Raw genomic sequence first — 22,480 nt, 5'->3', positions numbered from 1 at the left:
TCCTTTGAACACGGAAGACGTTGTATCGCAGACCAGGATACTCTAGGATTTATTCTTTTTTAGAATTTTCCAAACGGTAATTAATAAGTGAAAATGTCTGTCTCCTCTGAAGATCAGTTTATTTTAACTCCGCGCCTTGCAATATCGTGTCAGACTTGTGGCGAAAAATTGAAATAGAATTTAACAAATATAAACGTCACTTAATTCTGTCGAGTCCGAATGAAATATTACTTTTCTATTCTGAATCGCGGTGTTTCAGAGTAAACGTAGGTATGGAATGACTGTGGAATACACTTGCACTTTTTTTTAATTTGAAAACTGTTTGGAAGAGTAGAAATTTCAGTAGCTACAACAGAACCTAATTTACCAATCTTGTACAAAAATTGATTGCCTATTAGCAAAGAGGGAAAAAGGGACAGGTAATCAATTATTTCCATTCGCTACAGTGAACAGCAATTTGTTTTTACTCCTCCCTTTAACACTGAACACACCGATAGTACTTACACATCTATTTCTACTATACCAGTCAAATAACTGATTATAAAATAAAGGTAAACAAGTTGGACGATCAATTTTTCTTATAGAAACAAACGCCGAAAAAAGACAAAAATTGGGAAACTGATTAATCGAACAGTATAGCAATTGAAACAAAGTTAATTTAAATTTTAAAACAAGTCACGTGACTGTTCGTGGTTCGTTTAGTGTTAAAATTTGTGGAATGTAACATATATCTTTTTGCACCGAAAATTAAAACTCTGGCGTATGTAAAACATGGCCATGCATCGGTTCGTCATTTAGCCGGTTTCGGTTAATAGTTGAAGGGTTAACACACACGATAAGGGTAATCTAAACGATGAGCAACCGACATTCGCGAGTTATATCGTGCAGAAACGTGCAATAACGAATTTTTGCTTGCTTTTATCCGATACCCTTTCAAAAGGAGATCTCGATTAAACTGAACTGTCTGTCTTAATGGAATTTTATTCCCGCATGATAGAAATGGACGAGTATTTTTCTGCATGCGACGCCGATTCTGGTCAGTTTTGATAGAACAACACGCGATACCTGAGTTATAGGATTTCTTCGATTTATAAACGTATAATTCATAAAAGCTGATGAAAGCGCAAAACCGTGTTGTACCTACAGTGGCTATTTCAAGTTATTGGCAGCGTTCAACACGCCAAATAATAAAACTGTTGATATTTCGACCTGTAACTTTATCGCGTTTACATAGTTACGTCTGTTTTTGCGCGTAAATGTGATTCGATTAAAACAAACTTCGTTTGACTAACGACAAGCATACTGATTAACCCTTAAGTTTTAAAAGTCTGTCAAATTATAAATTAATGCTGAAACATAGACGCAAACATAAACCATCCGCAGTTTCAATGCTTGAATATTATAGTGTAAATTAAAGGTGTTTTGGCGTTGTAAGTTGTGTAATAAACAAAATACAGATAAATAAAAATTTTGAATGTTCCGACAAACTAACAGTAGCACTTAAGAGTTAAGAATTTTTCTGATCTTTTCATTTCGATTAGTACGACTTTTAAGACATGTGTTAATTCTGAACGTGGCAACACGGCGAAAACATTAATTAAGGCTGTATAAAAAATTGTTATGTATAACCGAAAAGTACAAGATAAGTTACAGAAGACTAAAAGTATTATTGGATCTGCTATTATAAAAAAATTCATGAAAATTGATCATTTCTTACGACGTTCATAGATAAGTACACCCTTAATTGGTACGACAATACTTTAGTACAGGCTTATCCTTTTTATAAATGCAACGACGTACCTGGGTCGCTATAGGTCAATTAATCATCCAGATTATTTAAAAAATGTTAAGAAACAATGACAAAAAAGTGAACACTGTCTGAGATGTTTTGAATTTTGCGTATCTTGCATGTTTCATTATTATAGATTCTATTTATAAACACTTGCGGACCTAAGAAATATCATTCGTCATATTACAAACGACGTTATACCGACAATCCGCTAAAACTATTAATTACAAATTATAAATTATTGCGTTCAGGTGTAATACGTACGAAATTTGTCATTTATCTTTTCACTTAAGATTATTGTAAATGTATGATCCAACTGTAACATAGCTGAGTTAAGTGTTATGTTGCGATTGCATTTTCACAGAATAAACGTGCGTACTAGAAATCTCAATTCGATGAAAAAATCGAAAGCTTTGTAAGGGAAAATTGCTGATACCGGGACAAAATTTTCAAATGGAAACTCATGCTTGCATTGTGCACATGATTTAACCCGTAGGATTTTATTTTAATTCGAACTTTCGACGGACACATGTTCAGGACACACTTTAATTGCTCGTCGCTGAAAACTCGGTTAACAGTGTGGCCATTGTTACCGAATATGACTACAAATTCCTCGCGCAGGAGTGCGGGGAGGAATGGTGGACCTCGTATTGAAATAATGACGTGTTCCAAATAGGATTTTAAAAGTGAATGCGGATCTCGAACATTTCGCGTTTAAAAAGAATGAAACGCTCAAAAATAGATTTTCGTCAACGGAATGTTCGATTGATCGCAATTCGTTTTCCGTTTATAATTAAATACTCATGCAACGTGTCTAAAACCAGTAAATAGTCGCAAATGTTCTTTGTTTCCGAGTTCGTTGACGTTTTAAACACTGATTGATAAAATAATGGCAATTTACCGATGATATGTTAATTACTGAGAAGTTAATCGTTAAGAAATCCAATTGGAACTGTGCAATAAAGTAAAGTATAGCGTTTTATTAATTTTGAAAATTTTCACTTGTAACAAACATTCAACGAAAGATCGTTTTACACCCGTGTGCAATATAGAATGGCTCACGCAACTGTTACAGGTCAGTGCTCTTTCCTCAGGGCGGTTTAATAAAAATGTTAGAAAAAAATTGAATGGTTAACAGAGTACTGCGCTTGTAGAAACACATATTTCTGTAAGTGTAATGAAGTGTGCATGTGAATTTAACAATTCTATTACTTTGATGACAGAAATATGTATTTTCTTTTTGCTAAAATCAAATACTCCAGCTATTTATAGTATGAAAGTATAAAAAAAGTGTTAAGGTAAATGATTGATAAACAATTCATTTGTGACAGCTTCAAAGAAATTTCTTTAACAGAATGAATATTCAAATGCTACTTTATTTTGTTTTGAGTCCCTTATTCCATTTTTTCCCTGTGAAATATCGAGATATAATGAACATATCAAGGACACAGAAACTTCATATTTCAATTTGAAATGATTTCCTTTAATGAGTTTTGACACAATCGATTCTTTTAATGAATGATTCGTAATATATATTTGCTTCTCAATGTTACGTTAGTCATTTCAATATTGACAGATACCAATATATAGGGTATCCCATTTTACTTTATAAATTCAATTATTTCTGGAATTATTTGTTATTTAAAAAATGTCTCAAATGCACTTGTTTCTGTTTTACTGCGTTTTTGACGTAGAGAGATTAATACTTTTTTGTAGAAAATGACCTGTTGCGTCGATTGATGCAAAAAATCACACAATTATACTTGAAAAAAGTGTTTATATGAAACTAAATCTGACAAATCTAAATGTGATTTATTCTTCTTAAATATAAATGAAACTTTCTTTTCCTATTATCAATCGTTAACCTCTAAAGTAAATATAGCGATTAGTGTGACTTCTAAATTATTTTTATTTTCAATACATTATTAACGTCAAATTACTTTATCAAGCATAGTTCTGAAAGGAATCACAAGGCAAGTGGTTAAAACAGAAACAGTTGTATTTGAGACACTTTTTAATGGAATTATTAGATATGCGTCGTTGAACAATTTGTTATTTCATTTAAATGCATGTTAAACGACATATAAAATGAATCTATAAAACGAATGGAAAGTATTAATAATGGTCTGAGTCGAGTTGTTATTTAACATCCGTAGTAGAAAAACATCGACCACTTTTGTTGGAAACTATTGGTCTGGAGGTTTAACGTTGTTCTTTCGTTGTATTGTTTTTCTAGCAGTGAACTTTATACGTGGCGCTTGGGAACTCGACCCACATTGCCATCGACCTTACTGTTTGGACAGGTTTTATTTCAGTTTCTGGATAAGAATCGAATGCATATTTCATAGGTTGTTGAATTTTTATGTAATCGTACTACCGAATCATTTAACAAAAAGTATCGTAAGCAAGAATATCTGGGTCGAAGTATATCGTAAGGCAAAGTGTTAAACACTTATTGACTCATACCATTACCTTTTCCGTAAAAAGTCATTTCGATCGTAAGAGACGAAAGAAATTCCACATTCTATGGCACAACTTCTGCGAAACGATAGCCTGTACGGATCTTGGTACAGATTCGAGGGGACCCGAGATTTTTGCTGGGTCGACTTGCCAGAGGGTGTTCCGACGAACGATAATGTCCTCAAAATGTCGCACCACTTTAGATAGGCTGCGTAACGATTGACGTAACGCGTCGAGCACTCTGATCGTGGGTCCCACGATGAACATTTTCGGAACCGACGGCGTATCGGCGGTCGTAAATTAAATAAGTGATACTTTTATGGAAATATGAGACGCGAATGGGGAAGGGCGAGAAACGATGGTGCTGCGGCTTCTCGCAAGACTGTTCACACGAAAGAGTCTTGGGAAATGTACTTGTATAAAAGCTTTGCGATTTATTTGCAAGATACGCCGTTAACCTGCGTTATCCTCGTGGCAGCTTCTTATTTCGAATTCCGATGGGCGTGATTATATTACGATTTCGAACAGATTAGTGACTGATAATAATATTAATGGTAATATTTGAAAAACTTCGTTACAAGGGTAGTGGAAGTAATTAAGATGGCAGAACTATACGATTACTTTTAGAAGCTTAGGAAGTTTAGAAGGAATTTGTGTTATGATAATGCTCTGTTATTATATATTTTCACTTAGTTTTCTATATACCACAATTCATTTCCTGTTGATACCCCGATTTCGAAAGCAACTTGTACACAATCGGCCTCTTATAAATTACAAATGTGTAGAAGTAACAGTAATAAAACTTAAAGCTACATGTAAAAGTAAATTTTGACTCGTAAAGGTTGGATTTTCCCTTAGTTTAGGTTCAAGAGACAAAATACATATTAAGCATGAGGGAAATAATTTAAGTTACAAAATTTGTATTAAGTTACAGTGCAAGGGAATGAAAATAAACTTTACGAGTTATAGAGGTTCGACTTATCGAGACTCGACTGTATACAAAATTAAATAGAATCCAATAAGCTGTAATCTACATACCATTTGTCTATTTAAAAAATAATAATAATATACTCTATATAAAATTAGACAGAAACCGGCGGGCTGTGATCTATACAGGGCGAGGCAGTTAAAACCGGCCACCTGAATAATTTGGCTGCTATTGGTGTCATGAAAAATAAATCAACGGTGCTTGACCATTTCCTCAAATTAAATTATTTTCCATCGTAATTGGCTTAACCCAGACCACGGATGACCTTTCCAATAGGTCGTTGTATTCGTCTTGAAATACTCTATCAGAATGTAAGTAAAAAAATATACCGTTCCATTTAAAAAAACAGAGATGACCTTCATATCTCCTTGACGCCTCCACCTATCAAAAAACTGGTAACATCGGATGAGCCCCTCGATGCCAAATAATTTTGGCCTGATGCATTTTTCCCTATCACCAATAGCAGCCAAGTTATTCAGGTGGCCGGTTTTAAGTGCTTCACCCCGTATATTATCTGTGACGTTGATAGTCAGGATCATTCGTTAAAACATATTGTTGGTAAGTGCACATTGTCTGGTAGTGAATGGCCTTGAATGTCGAAATTGTTCCGGACACCATCAATACTTTGATCGATTCGTCCGTCGATCCCCCCAAAATAGCTCAGGGCCGTCGAGAACTCGAGAACGTTCCTGGAGTGGTTTGCAAATTTGTCGAGTGGTGGTTAAGGAACGTGCCCTCCAGGACGCGTCGCCCCTTGTTCTATTCAGCGTGCTTCAGGGGCACGAATTTCAGCTGCATGGCATACCTTGAATTCGCCACGATCGAAATAAGCTCAAGGATATCGTATACGGTGTAAAAGGTACAAGGACAGTCTCATATGAGCCATTCATTGGTCAAATTGGTTGATACAATGAAACAAAAAGTAGAGAAACGTGATATATGCGGGAATATAAAAGAAATAACACTAATGAAACATTTGGGTAACGAAGTGAGGAAACTAAAGTAAGAGGAACGGAGGCAGTGTTTATTAAAACGCAATGGAAAATTTAAAAGTGGATTCGATTCGAACGACTAAGGTACAATTTCTAGCCTCGACGCACAGTGAGATGTTTGCCTTATCTGGGCGACCAAAATTAAAGATAGGTATCTATCGACTTTTTACAAGAATATATGGCAATGTAATATACAATAACATGCAATCATATGGCATAATAACGATACATTTATTAATATATTATATATAATTTTATATAATTATGTAAAAAATTATATGTTTATATAGCATATATTATATGATATAATATACATAATAATACATCGTAATATATATATATATATATATATATATATATATATATAATATGAAAGAAAGAAATGTAGAAGTGAAAAATAACAGTTATATTGTAGAACCGATGTAATATCGATTCTGAAGAACTGGAACCGAAATCGATATAGCTAGAAAAACGATATACCTATGTAATAACAGTTATGACCTTATTTCAGTTTTCCATAACTGTTTCAGTCGGAACCGATACGTAACAGTTTGAAACAGAACCTTTTCAATCCCTGATGAAGATTGCTACTGATACAAACGCTGGTCGCGGACGTGTTAAACAACGCTCACTTTCAGCTTCAATAGATACTATTACGTCAGAATTGAACATTTCCGAACGCGATGCCAGTGATACAGATACCCATTTACTATTTCTAGGAAGAAATTCCGTTAATGACGGTGAGCGAAATCAGTACGATCTTTGTCGCGCATCCTTTCAGACTGAAGAAACCGTTGAATTTGATGGAGTCATCGATTCCGAGATATTGTACGGAGTCGAGGAGCAATAGGGGTTGCTGTACTTTCAATTAGACACGAACTCGAAGAACCGGGAACGACGAAAATTGCGGGACTTTCTTGATTGCTTGCCCGCTAGCTCGCTACCATAATATCGATTCGCAATCTCGCGGCTGCTGCTGGTCGAGGCATGCACGCGGGACCCGTGGCAGCTTCAACGCCGAGATTTAATGGTCGCGCGAGCAAAACTGTGAGAATTAAAATCGCCGCGAGTCCCGGCGACGCGATTGGCTGTTAATTTTGCTTGGATCCCTGGGTTAATTGGGTTTTTGCGTGACCAACAGCATTGCGCCTCTATTTTCTGCGCAGGAGGCCTTTAAAATGACATTACAATTTTTAGCGTTTACCAATTTGTCAGCGAATCAATATTCGAGGACTGCGTGCTTTCCCTTGACAGAGTTGTTATAGTACGATGACAAACGTATTTGTAGAACGGAAAATGTCGTGTTTTGAAATCAAAAGTACTAGAAAATTATCCGATGATATGTAATTTGCTTTTCTTTTTAATTCTTTGTTGCATCATTGTCATTAAACGATTGGAGAGTTTAGAGTGTTATGTTAAAACTTAATTTGTTTACGTAACTCATACTTTTTACTGACATTGCGTAAAAATGCTGAACTGCCGAAAATAATATTTTTCTAATGGTTAATGAAACATTCTTTTATAAAACGTTATGTGATATGTTGTTTAAATAAGATTTTTTTAATTTTTAAAGATATGAAATGTGTAGGTGCAGAATTTAGTAATAAGAAAAATTAGCCACTTTATTTAAGGTTGAATTTAACAACACTCGTATTGAACTTTTCTCATTTTCATCACATTATTTCTATTAATATTATACATTAATCATCATCATCATCATCATCATCCTCATCCTCATCATCATCATTACCAGCAGCATTATCATTGTCATCATAATCGCCACCATCATCACTATCATAATCATTATTTATTATAATAATCCAATGATAACGATATGATAATTTGAATACACCACAACAGTAACGAAGCACTGCAAACAGAAAAGTTGGTCATCCATTTACCTCGGCTGTACCAGCAGCACTCCATTAATTACAACTATAAAATCTGCGCGAGTCAGTACTTTCACGTAGTTCCGCGGATGCTTGAGAATCAAGTAGCCATCAAATCCGACATTAGAAAATTTATGACGCTCGATAAAGAGAGCCGTGGAACTGTATCCGAGCAGTCTATCCAGGGTCAACGTGTGCGTCGAAGTTCTGGAGTACGGTGCAAGTTCGAGCGAAACGAAATAAAAGCAAAAGCAATATCATACCAGGTCGTGGCGAAGAAAAGGGGAATGAAGAAGAAGGAAGAGATGAAGGAGAAGAAGAAGAAGAAGAAGAAGACGAAGTTTTTTAGCCTGAACGATGAACGGAAAACGAAATCGGTTAGTATTCAGAACGGGGATATTAATTTCCGGGAGAAGCGAGCAGAAGAAATGCAGCTGGGGACGCGATTACGGAATTTTTATTCGCATTCCCTCAGCTGCGAAATGCCATTCCCGTTCTTTTTCTTTATCTCCCTTTCAGCCCGAGAAGCTTATTTCTCGCGGCCGACTTAGGTATAGCCGGCATTCCACGCGAAAATCACTTTCCATTTCGTTTGCCTTTCGTACCTGCTTATTGCCAAAAATGAAGACAAATTCTACTGCGTTGCTGTCGCCAGCGATACCTTTATTTGTAAATATCGTGAATATTTTTTTAAAAACTGGATGAAACATGAAAATATTGTTTGGAATGAATAATATCTCGACCACTGTAGCTTTGAATATTTCATAAATCGTTGACATTTTTTATCGAATTTTGTTTACAATTTTTGTTCTGTATGACTTCTATTTTTTATTCCAACTCAGGTATGTAATAATTTTGTTCAATTATCTAGTTTTCCTTACTTATATATTTGGGTAATTATATATATATGATTAAACAAATGTATATGGATTATTTTATAAGATTACATATCGATTAAATTTATCCTGAAAATAATGAACTAATCAATAATTGAAAAAACAAATAATTATTGGTTTTGTAATTAAAGTATGTAACGATAGCCGGAGAAGAAACTGCAAACTATTTTATATTATATTATACTGTAATATATTATTATTATTACAATAAATAATTTTTTCAGTTAGTTTATGTACTACGTTGAAATTGTATTACCCTTTTGTGTTCTTTGAAATATGAGAATATGAAATTTTAAAATACAGAAAAATGTATTGGTGATCGAATAAACAGAATTGACGAAAGTTTTCTTCTTTTTCGTTCTCCGTTAACCGCGAGAAATGAACTCGTGTTATTTTAAAATACGTAAATCTGCTTAAAATATTCATAGATATTTCCACTTTGGTTACGCAGTTTCATTTAGCAGTAATCTTTCCCTATGAACTGCAATTAAAATCTCTTTTTATTCGAATTTCACATGTTTAATGCTTGTTACAGCTCATAATTCATTGTGTTCATCAATTAAACCACAATAAAAAATGTTGTTGTGTAAAATATCCACTAACCGCAGAGGGGTGTTGTAATATGGTACTGTATATACAAACCAGATGCACTAGCCCTTGTGTGCCGCACCCAAAACAGGAAGCACGATTGCATTATGCGTGGTCGAGATTCGATCTCGATCACGATCATGCGATTATACACATAAGGAAGTTAATTAGCCAGTAAACTTTGTCATCTTATTGTCTTATATTTGAATGAAACTCTTCTGAGTTCAAGTATGGTTCAAACATATCACGTTTATAAATAAACGAGAATTTCACAATCTCTTATGAAATATAAAAACAGCAAATTTTAGGTTACGTGTAAAAGGAGATGAAATTTTACTTGATAAATAAGTAATAATACGAATATTGTATTGAACAAAATATTAAAGAAATTTATAAAATGTTAAGAAAAAGAAATATGTAAGTTATCTGTTGTACGATATTTTTAATACATTTCTCCACATTTTTTTAACATATAAGTTTCATTCGGATAGATATCTAACGGTATATTATAATATGTATGTAAATATTATAATTAAAATATGTCTCGTAAGAATTTATTGAGATAATAAAGAAATTAAATAAATTATAACGCGTTTTAATATATCTTTTTTAAAAATACGACAATTTCTGCGCACAGAAGGAAATTGTAATTGTCCGGATAAGTTTAAACAAAGTGGATTTAACGATTCTCTTTCCTAAAAAAAACAAGTTGGAAAGATATATAAGAAATAGTGTTATTCATTATCTTTTGCATTAGTACAATGGTGAACTGATTTATAAATCAAAGAATGTAGTATAATTACATGCGTGACGTGAACATGTACCCTTATGATAAGAAAAATTGTTAAACAGTAAAACGTATACATATAAAATTTTAATTAATAATAATTTCTTAATTACTTTAGATTTTCTTATTGTTAGTATAGTACATAACGTAAATCTTAACTTCAATAAAATTTATTATTATTAATTAAAGAGATTAGACAAAGTCTAATGAAATCCATTATTATGAAAGCAGTCATAGTTATAAAACTGTCATTTGTAATAATTATTATAATCATATGAAAACATATTTTTATTTGTAAGTAAATAGATCTGTTCAATGTTATTGAGTAGTTCAAACCCCAACTCTTTATATAAATTATATTACTTATTAAGAGTTTATCAACTCGGACGCTTGTGTAATTATTGTCATAACTTCTTGGTTTGTTATGACATTGTATGTATGATTACGCATTATTGAATTATAAACCTCTATTACATCCATTTAATAACTTGTTCAAGATAAATATAAGTTTCTTTATAAAAACACTGTACATTTATATACCATATTATATTATATTGTACATAGTATATTTTAATATTGTTATTACAGGCGATTCATGCATGGGTACTATAGAACTGCACTCCAACTTTTCTCGATATGTGAATATATTTATTAATTTTATCAAGAATAAAAAATACTTACTGTCAAATAAATTGAATAATTTGCGAATTTAAAGTAATAAAAAATATACCGTTTAGTTGTACGGCAACATCCATTCATTCAGTAGACACTCTGTATGTTCCAATAATTCCATCAAGAAAAGTGTCTTCGATGTACAAACTCGCGCGTCATCTTGGGCGACATGATCCGCTATGATTAATAGTTGTCGATGTCAACGTGGTTTTCACGACCCCGGTACATAATAGCTGGATTATCATTGAAAAGGAGGAACTTCCAAAATCACGTAATTACGAATTACTTTAGCAGCTTCTCATGATGTTCATTGCGCAAGCGACGTATCGATTACAAGTTAATTCAATGCGGTTTCCACCCAACACATGAAATTAAATTCTTGTCAAATTGCCAAATGCATAGACTGTGATTTAGAAACCTTGGGAACAATCTTGAACGTGAAATTTATTGGTTATTTAATTGCATCAGCGTGAATACACTTAATAATAAATAAATTAAGAATTTTCTTTGTTAAAATATATGTATTTCTATTTATTCTATTTAGGTGCTCTGAGAAAATGGGATCATTCTAAATATTCGTGTTCACACAAATAAAAATCATTCTTTGTTGTTTTTTTTGTGAAATATCTACTTCGAGTGCAAAATGTTAACTATTATAATTGGAAATTTACTAATATAATTACTGATAATATTAATTATTGTTTATAAGGGCAACAATCATGACTTTCCATACTAATATGTTCAATTAAATTGGTTGTGTCCTTATTACATTTTAATTTTTTAAACACACATCACAGATAATATATCATTTCTGAGGCTAGGAATGTTTTCCAAGAATATTTCTGCGTATTTGTTATCTATTAGAACCCGAATGTGTATGGTAAACTGAACCGTACGGCGATCATGCGACAATTGATTAAACAATCTATTTGTGATTTTAATCATTACCTCCGGATTGTTTATTTACCGTTGCACTAAGGTAATGTTTGTGTTTTGATTAATACCGAAGAACACACATTTCAGAATACATATTAGCGTAAACACTTCCTGTTTCATTACGTGTACAAACCCGTTACATGTAATTTCATTATACAGAACCTTTTATAAGTAGAATCCACTATTTCTATGTATAATTCGTGCTGACCCAGGTATACAATTTTTGCTTAAAAATGTATGCATATAAAGAAACGTGAATTCCTTACTAGAAATATTTTAGAAGACAGATGGACCAAGCAAATGAGAATTTTTCCATTACACTTAATTGTAAAATCTTGATTTTTTACAGAGAATACAATTGTAAAACATTGTGTCTTCATACAGAATTGATGCTTCATCAGTAATTTATACACATATTAATTTTTGAAACCAAGGTAAAGGAATTTTTCATTCAGATTATAATTTTATTGATCTGAAATTACGCTCGCGTGAAAAGTTACAAAGCTAAATCTAGACTGTTGTAATTTTTCGTGATTCTTTTCTATGAAAAAACTGTTTGTGCATCGTGTAACAGTTGGGAAAGTAAACATGCTTTTTCGTTTCGAATATTTTGCACGTTCAGGCGTCTCTTTAGACTCTTAAACGTTTATTTTGTAAGTCCACGGTGAAATTGAAGATTAGGTAATGCAGGGTACACGAACAGGGGTTGTATGATCAGAATTGTCGATTAATGTGTATCTGCAATGTGTATCTGATGTGTGCTTAATATACCAATTTGGTATATGTGTTTAGTTTGTGTATTTAATACGTTAACACTGAACAAACACTCATGAGTGCTTCGATACAGTCGAAACGTTTGTTTTTTTCAAAGCAGAAACTACAAATTCAAGATGCTCCATAACGATTGTTATACTGTCCTTAAGTTAAAACGATTAATCTATTATCATTTGTTAATATATTATTTTCAGTTAAAAATTTGTTGATACCTTCGATAAAAATAGCTTTAAGAGGGTATTCAATAATAATCTAGGACACTGGAAAGTATCGTGAGAGACATAATTAAGCCTGATTCACATTGCCAATCAATAGTACGATCAGATCAAATCAAATCATAGCTGGTTATGATCGTTGCCAATATAATAACATGTAATTAAGGGTAAGCACTCACAGTTGGCGGTACGGTCAAGTTAAATCGAAAATTGATAGTAGATTCGGTTTGCCGGCGATCAAAATGTGCGGTACTCTTGATCAGATTTGATCCGAACGGCAACTGTGAGCTACTAACGATCAGAAACGATCATGGGTGACGAACAATTAATAGAATTTCTGCTATAATAGTGAATTATATTTTATATTATATTAATATTTATAATAATATATAATATTTTATTGTGTGGAGACAATGAATTATGTTATATTATTTTAATCACAGAAAATGTGACTCTTCGCACAAAATGAAAATATGAAAGGGAATCAGAATAAAATGAGGGTACAAAGTAAAAAATTCGCCTTCTGTGCGACGACTATGTAACATTCGATTTACTTAAAACCGTCATGTGTTTTATTCAAGTGCAATGTCTTCCTCATCTAAAATTTATGCAATTTTTATTAAATTGCATGTAAAAAAAATTGTTCCTTTTTCGAATGAACGAACAGAAATGAAATACACATTCATACCTTAATGAGAAAGTCTAATAACTGATAAAAATATCTTTTTAAGGATATTTTATTAGGAGTTTTTAAGGTCACTGATACTTTTTTATACAACTACGTATATTTTTACTGCATCGTGTACCTTAATAAAAAATACATTCAGACATACGAAGAACGTGGCATGGCTTGAAATGACATTGATATCCAAAAATTTTAATTTTACGTATATACTTATCTCTATCGAGATCGTAGGCCTCTGCTGAGGTGTCTGATAAATTTGGGGATATGAAGAAATCATTTTTATCCCAAACATTTCAAAAGATTTTATCACAAAATGCTTAAGGCAGTACCTACTTTTTTAAAGTTATTACCGTTATAGTAGATATTCAAAATGCTGTTCTACTATGATGAATTGCGTGAAACGATCGATAAGCGATTCCAATAACCTTTCGATTGCTTCAGAAGCAATAGCAGTACAAGCTCTAACTATTGGATTTTTCATAGACTCTTGTGCAGTTGGGCGTTCGTTACAAATTGTTTGTTTCAATTTTTGGCAGAAAAAAAATTTATTGGAGTGAAGTCCAGCGAACATAGAGGCCATGCAATAACTCCATTACAACCAGTCCATCGGTTTGAAAATTTGTACTTTGAAGTATATTTTACAAAGCATATTTGTAAAGAAGACATCAATGACCTTGAAAATACAAATAAATCACGTTAAAAGAAACATTTTCACAAGTTATTGGCTCTTCGATAGTATTCATGTTAGGCAACAAATATTCTTTGTCTCATCACAATTCGAAAATATTTTTAATATTTAGATGTCGCCGTTTAAAAGAATCATCTTGTATATTTATTTTATTTTGAAAAATTTCGCTGCGCAATTAAGACATTGATTACCGGCTAATTTTCAGAAAACTGAGCTGTGTAGGCGGCAAGTTTTAATGAGGTCAACTTATATTGATATATTAAAAAAAAAAGATGAAACAATCAGTTCCGATCAAATTTCATATTTTTTAAATGATATGGTAATTAGTAGAGTTACGTCGGTAAGTACCTGAGTTTCTGCAAAAGTTTCGGGAAAGCATGCGATAGTCATAAATAGGTTAGAACTAATGGTTTTGTTATTTTCTAAAATATTCCCCTTCGACATTAACACATTTTTCATGGTATTTTTTAACGGGTTCTGACTTTAAAAATGGAAAGCTTTACAAAAATAATCCTAAGCAACTGAATGGCAGCGCTAGAAATGTCGAATTCCTGAAACTTCTGCAGTGACCCACATATTTATATAAAAACGACATTTCTCGTTTCCGATACGCGATGTGTTAAGACAATATTTAATCTGAATTAAATAACAACGAATTTTTGTAAACAGTATAAACTTCAGAACAGTCATTATTTGTTTTTATAATCAATAACATTTTCTTGTTATATCATCTTTATGTTTCTCTGAACTGGTTGAAATGAAATTTATCTGTTTCTAAATATTTATTTCTCCTGGTATAATTTATTAAATAATCATCCAGTTGTAACTATTAAAAAAAGTACATTTAACAACATACTTCGTTTCATTAGAAACTTTCTTTCTTCTAGGATCTACTCAATTTTGAACAAAGCAGTTGTAAGACAAATGTCATGGTCTCGTGTTATTATTACTTACATGATCTTTCTTAAGGAAACAGTAGTAACCTGCAGGTTTCAGTGCTCGAATGAACATATACGTTCACTCGCAACAAAGTTCTCGTCTTAGCCAAATCTCGAATATCCCGGTGTTAAAGTTACTTGCTACGTCGGGAACGTATACGGGGTGTGCATGTTCGAAGAGGCTCACGACTTCGTCGACGTATTGTCGTGATTCAGTAGCAATCTTGGTCCTTGCGATAAACAATATTAATACGGTAATATGTGCATACCCACGCGTCGTGCATCTAGAATCTAGGAATCCCTATGCAGGTTGAATTTAAGCGATCATGCTCGTTGCTAATAGCGAATCTCATCAAGATCAATATACAGGCGTAGCTTATCATTAACATACTCTATCATATGACGGAGTTGGGTATATTTTGACGCATATTACCTACTTTCGATTAGAATTAAGGTATCCCGCCGTTTCATCATACAACTAACAAGCGTAATCCATAGATAATTGTAAACAGTGTAACTATTATACAGTATTTATTTAATGAAATTTTATAAGTTTTACTTATGTGCAATGAATAAATGTTGTGTTTCAATTTATATGTTCTTTTACTTTCATTAAGGGGATATTCTGGTCTGGTCTTTTTTATGCTTCTTTAAGAATTCTCTGAGAAAAGGTTATTAGTTATTAATTAAGAAAGTTATTAAAATTAAAATTATCATGTTTATTAGAATTATAGAAGTTATTAGTAGAAGCTTAGTGCCATAATATTTATATATCTTTGAAAATCAATTAAAAATTTTCTTGTTCAACAATATTTCAGAATTGCTGACACGGTTAGTATGTGTGATACTAAACCATGAGTATCCTGCTAATGACAGTCATCGAACGCACGATTCTTCTACGCGCAGAATATCGCATCCTGGGGTCACTGTATAAATTGAATTAATGTGATTGGTTACATACTCTGAAACACATTGTTGCGATAATGTAATTTGAATGTGTATAGCAGATATAATATGATTTCAATGAAGATGCGGAGCACCATTTTAGTGGCATGCGGATTTATTAATTTGAAATAATTTGAAATAACTTTTAATTCTTAATTAAATTCACTTATTGTAATATCAATATATCGGTATTAACAATTATGATGACAGGAACATTGTATTGATTTTTGGTTAACATTCTTCCTTAAACAGTATATGATAATAGATTCTGCAATAATTCAAAGTGTTTTCTAGATCGAATCTGATAATATTTCATATATAATATAATATTTTATATACAGTGTAATTTCTTTTCTGTTTTCATATATCAGCTTATTAAATTACCTAGTTCTCCTAGTGAACGTTTCATCGTTAATGTGTTGTAACGTAAAATCTACGTGTGGAATGAAATATTTTATTTTTTTAATTATTTGAAATATTTGCTTGAATATTATATTTAAGAAGGGGATAAAACAAATAAATATATAGTTTTATATAGTTTTATATACTTTTATATGGTTTTATATACTTTTATTTAGTTTTATATACTTTTATTTAGTTTTATACAGTTTTATATAATTTTATACAATTTTATATGATTTTACAGAATTCTATATAGAGTTTTATATAATTTGATCAATTATACATACTTTTTATTTTGGGAAGTTAATCACTGTAGTAAATGAACTTTTGAAAACAGATATTAATTTAGTTTATTTTTATCCGTTTGTTACCTTTAGACAATAGATTTCAATACTCTCGGAAGGACCTTTATCAAGGCGATGACCCAATCTCGACATCACCGTCGCCGGAAAAGGTGGCGAAGGATCGGCTGAAGGCTCGTAAAAGAATCGGCGAATTGAAGAAACGCAGAAAAGCAAAGGAAAAACGGCGAAAACAAATTGCTGAGAAATCTTTGTCCGAGTCGCCCCCAGCAGCATCAGCTTTCGTCGCCTTAAATGAAACAATAATGTCGCGGTTGGATTTGAGCTGCTTCATGAAAGCTCGCAAGAAGGGATTTGCGAAAGCCCCTCAGATCGAGCACGCATATCCTGCCAAATATGCTAGGTTTGTATTCCATGTCTTTCAATCTGAAAGCGCAAAGTATCTGCAATAAAAAGTTATTACTTGAAACATATTTCTCCATTTAATTCACATTTGATTCACATTAAATTTTGTTTTAGTTACAAGTTATAAACTCACAACAAGGAGCATTTAAATATATATACTAAAAGATAGTTTTAAGATTAGATTTTCAGGAATAATTTATTTAAATTCATTCAAAATATTATATAATCATGTGTTGCAATAAAAGTTAAAGTTATATACATTTATATGAATAATACAGAAAAATTAGTTATGCTTTATCTTAGTGTTTCAGTGGAAATTTGTAAATTTATGTTATAAAGAACATTTGTGCCAAATATAATTGTGATTGTTCTGTTGTGGAAGTTTCTGTAACATTATTATAACTGACTTTGTGTAACGCAGTAAAATTTCTTAGAATTTTTATATCACTTCAAATAGTTTGTACAAAATATATCTGATCATTGATTTTACTTATGCAGAAAGTTTTAAAGAAATGAACATTGAATACTTATATATTCGCACTTCTATTAACTATTGAATAGTGACTCTTTATATGTACACAAATAGAAATAAACCGCTTATTGTTAGTTTTCATAGTGTAATGTATTTAACAGTAATATATAGTCAGTACAAAATTATTGACGTATGGATTGCTCAGTATAGCAGAATTGTTATTAACTATCAATTGGTAAGGCAGAGATTCAAAAACACAGAAAATCTAATCAGATTAGTAATTTAAAAAATTCTGTTTCCTATGAATCAAATTCGTGTTGTACTATTTAATCTAATATACACATTATATTGTATGAAATTTTATAATATAAAGTAGTATTGTATATTTTTATAATTGTTATAACTTTCATAACTCCATTATTCCGAAAACAATTATGGTGTAGTTTAGAACTTTCCCTGTTTCGTAAGCCTTAATGAAGTATGAATTTTGGGATACGGCTGACCAATATAACTATTCACTACTTGCTATTTCTACTTACTATGATCAGAGACGGTCGTATACCATTATCTACTTCTCATCAGTTTTACTATCTTAAAACCAATATCTTCGTAATGAATAATTTCGAAAACAAATAATTTCACAGTATCAAACAAAATCAAGTTTAAACGAAAATCAGATAATTACATACAAAGTGGACGACCTCTCAGATTCTTGTGAATTTCGGCTATGTTTTCGGATATACTGTTTTAAGAAATTTTTTCCTATATATTATAATTATCGTTCTGTTTTACTTTCGGAGATAGTTATAAAAGTATCTGTTAAATATATTACAGAGATAATATTTTACCAATTTCAATCATTTTTTAATGTATTGTCGCGAATACAATTTTAAACAACTTGTCATACCTGCGTCTTATTTCACGAGACATAAAAGTTTTTCGAAATTTTTCACTTCAACACGAGTTAGCTTTATCCACAGGCATGACGATATGTACGTAACAGTCGCGATGTGTCTACGTGTCTTCCGTTTCAAATCGTAAACACTGGCACACGATAAGGGGAATCTCAACTTTTCATTAGTTCGGTTACCAAGGCGATAGCGTTACCGACTAGCTTTGGCTGGCAGAGAATTCATTTAACCTAAAACAAAAACCGAAAAAAATAACTAGCTCTTTTCAAAGAGGAGTATTGGTATTGATCTGGTTTGGAGTAATTCCCGGCAAACACCAGCCGGAGGTAGTATCACCGTTTTAATATTAAACGACAGATCAAAGAAAAAAGTAGTGAAAAATTCGGTAAATTCTTTTACATAAATCGTTTGCATGCACTATTTGACACAAAAAATGTGTAAGATGCTATTATTGAAAATTCAATATTTCTCATTCATTTTGAATATTCAGAAATAAGCAAATATTTTGTCACATTAGAATCAGTATCTCTATTTTATTTTCAAAGTTCTTTTATTTTCGAATTATCAAAGTGAAACATCTGCAAAGGTATCGAGCTTTAATGATAATATCTTAACGATTTCAATTTTACTGAAACCAGATGTAAATTAAACCTACACGCTATTATCAACTCTGAGTAATTGTTTGCACAGTCCAGATGTTTCATGCCATTTATTAAATTGACAAACATTCCATCCGCAGTTGGGTAAAATTAGACAGGTAGTGCGAACGTATTAGTTTCTCGAGGAGCGATTGTATATTTTTATATGTTGTTTTTGTAGGAGGAAAAATGTACTCCCCCCATACAATCGATATCTGGTTGCAATATACGAGTGTACGGAGGATTTCATTTTCGAAGACTCAATGGCGGATCGGCTCTTCTGCAGCGATGCCACTTGGTTGGGCGTCCTTCCGCGTTGCATAAAGGAAGGGGGTAAGTACTTATCGGATAGAAACGTTATGCCTACAGAAACACGTTACCGATCAAACTACAGATAATCTAACTCGACGAAAATTTGTTACCTTTTTAGCATTAAAACTACTAGACAGGTCAAATTGACCCACTTCCGAATGTTTATTTTGCAAGTATTTCAATTACGACGACATTTCTGAGAGAGATTCTAAATTAAACCTATGTACTTGTACAGATACTAGAAGATCCTTCGATTCTCAAGACACTTATTATTCTAAGTTTTTATAAAAAATTGAAAATAAGTCACTCTAATTACTCGGTAGTTTTAGTGTTAAGAAATTTTCTTTTCCTAAAATTAGGTGAAATTTTCTACTACGATTGTTTCAACATACCTTAACCTCTTTAAGGATACTAGCACATAGTATAGATTTGATTTTAGTTTAACATTAAAGTCTATCGAACGGACACTTGTTTTATTTTTGTATGATTTTCGTAACTATCTTCGTCCGTGTTCATACTCTTAACTCCTTATCCTACGATTTCTTTCGCAACTGCCGTTGATGAATCTACTTTATTGTTAATGATTTCGTAGAAAAAGAAAAGAATTTGATACTTATTCTATGTCTACGTTTACTGTAAAAGTGGAAGCTCGATAATAGGAAAGTATTTCACTTGTATGAGAAATAAATAAATAACGTTTACATTTACCGAATTATAATTGTTCCAACACTATCGAAATTCTGACAAGTAAAATCGACCGCGATAAAAATGTCAGGAACAGATTTCAGCAGATTGTTATAATGTGAAGGTTGAGTTGAAATCAGTATGTAGGAGTATGTATCGGTTTTAATCTCTTTCTTATAGGAAGTTACCTGAATTCACCAAATGGAAAGAATCATTCGTGTTTGTTGCAGAATCGACACTCAATAATGTGAAGCGTTGCAGTCAAGAGAAAGGAGGGTGCCAGCACATCTGCGAGAACACTGACACAGGTGTCAAATGCACGTGTTTTGATGGATTTCGCGTCAAAGGATATTCCTGTATAGGTAACTTCTATTTTTATTAAAAATAATTACTTTTATGTTTATAACGTTATAACTGTGATTAGTAATACTAATAAAAACCATACATACGGTTTCCATACATAGTGTACATGTTTATATATATTTTAATTTGAGAAAATGTGAAAAACTGAAAATAATTCGTTTTTTATTTGTAGGTAAATAGTTTTTAAATGTATTTTTACATGTTTGTTCACAGTAGAGAAAGGTTACGGTAAGATGGTAATTTTAAGCGAAAATATGTATTGCATAACTTCTTTCTAACTTATTTTCTTATACAACAGAATACTTTATTGTTACCTTTGGTTGAAAATAAAAAGATTAATTTGTGAACAAATTGGTCATCTTATTCGACTATTGGATAAAATAGTTCACGCACTATGGTTAGATGGTTTCATTAATTTATTGAATACAATGCCGGTATATGAATAAGTCTTTCGATATTCTGTACAATTATTCCTCATAAAATTGTTTAAATTGATAAATTATTTTTTGTATATAAATCATGCCACCAGTTTAAACATTTGAAACACTATATCCAGTTCTTCCAAGAAGGATTTGCATATATTTTATTGTAGTCAATATCATGGTACCTATGATTACAAAAATTATTGCAAAGCACATAAATCATAAAGAGAACGAATATTATACTTGTACCTTGAATAAGATACCAAACGCATCATATAACCCACACAAGATAAAATGCAAATATGCCATCTTATTCAATATAAAATTGAGACATCAAATCTCTTTTTAATATCCATGCGATATCATTCTAAACTTATATAAAATTCCGAAATTAATTACCCATAGGAAATTTACCCTCAGTTAACTTCTTCTTCACTAATTTATGATATTGAGTCCTTATAATTTTCTACTACATTATCTCCTACCTGTTATAGTATGGTAAAGTATTTATCTATTCATCTGAGTGGATGACGTTTATCAAAGGAAGTCGTCCTATAAAACCAATAAAAATGAAAAATGATCCTGGTCACCTTACGATCTATATGTCTCGTAAATAACTGAATGCTATAAAATAATTTTACACAGCTATAAAAAGTGAAATATTAAATCTGTATCTGTATATGTGTCCTGCATACGTAGAGATTGATTTTGGGGAAATCTCACATGATGTAATGGTAAAGTGTAACTAGTTCGCAAGATTGGACAAGAAAAGAATTTATTAAGAAACATGGAGTAAAAATTATTATAATAAGACTCGTTGATTCTGACTCACTATCTTATAGTATTCACTCGTTCGCCAGCTCTCACAGAATGTCCTCTTTCAATTTCGACAAATACCCTTTCTCTCGGCCACCCGAAATCCCGCGCAAACTCTTGGCAATGCACCCGGTTCGTGCACTCAGAACCGTCCATTCTGTCTCGAACACCCTTCATTCACACCCGAGATTTTCCAAGCACACAACTAGACCCACTTTGATTTATTGCATCCGCTTCCACCAAACTTTCATTCTAAAAAATCCTACGTATACTTCTTTCTACTCTTATAAAGGAAAAAGAATACGTTTCTTGGATTTGATTTAACCCTTTGCACTTCAGAGCCGCCCCTCGGATGCTATTTGATTTGATACAGATAAATTACAAAGACTGAAATGTAATGTTAACCCTACGCCGGCAATATGGTTTTTCATCGATATAGTTGGCAATATGGACCATTTATGGTCAGGCTTGATTTTTCAGTGTTGTAATTTCAGTAGAGATCTGAAAAAAA

At 32.1% G+C, this 22,480-nt stretch overlaps 1 protein-coding gene across 1 annotated transcript in view; it reads left to right on the top strand.

The window, feature by feature from the left end:
* The window catches only part of LOC116429435 (uncharacterized), a 217,128-nt gene that overhangs the window by 104,132 nt on the left and 90,516 nt on the right, over window positions 1-22,480 (top strand). The window contains exons 3-5 of the mRNA XM_076365293.1: window positions 17,022-17,349; window positions 19,554-19,705; window positions 20,599-20,730. Of these exons, the coding sequence (XP_076221408.1) occupies window positions 17,022-17,349; window positions 19,554-19,705; window positions 20,599-20,730 (612 nt within the window). The remainder of the gene's footprint in view (window positions 1-17,021; window positions 17,350-19,553; window positions 19,706-20,598; window positions 20,731-22,480) is intronic.

The sequence above is a fragment of the Nomia melanderi genome, chromosome 3, assembly GCF_051020985.1.
Source record: "Nomia melanderi isolate GNS246 chromosome 3, iyNomMela1, whole genome shotgun sequence".
Taxonomy (NCBI): Eukaryota; Metazoa; Arthropoda; class Insecta; order Hymenoptera; family Halictidae; genus Nomia; species Nomia melanderi.
This window is presented reverse-complemented; position numbering and strand designations above follow the sequence as displayed.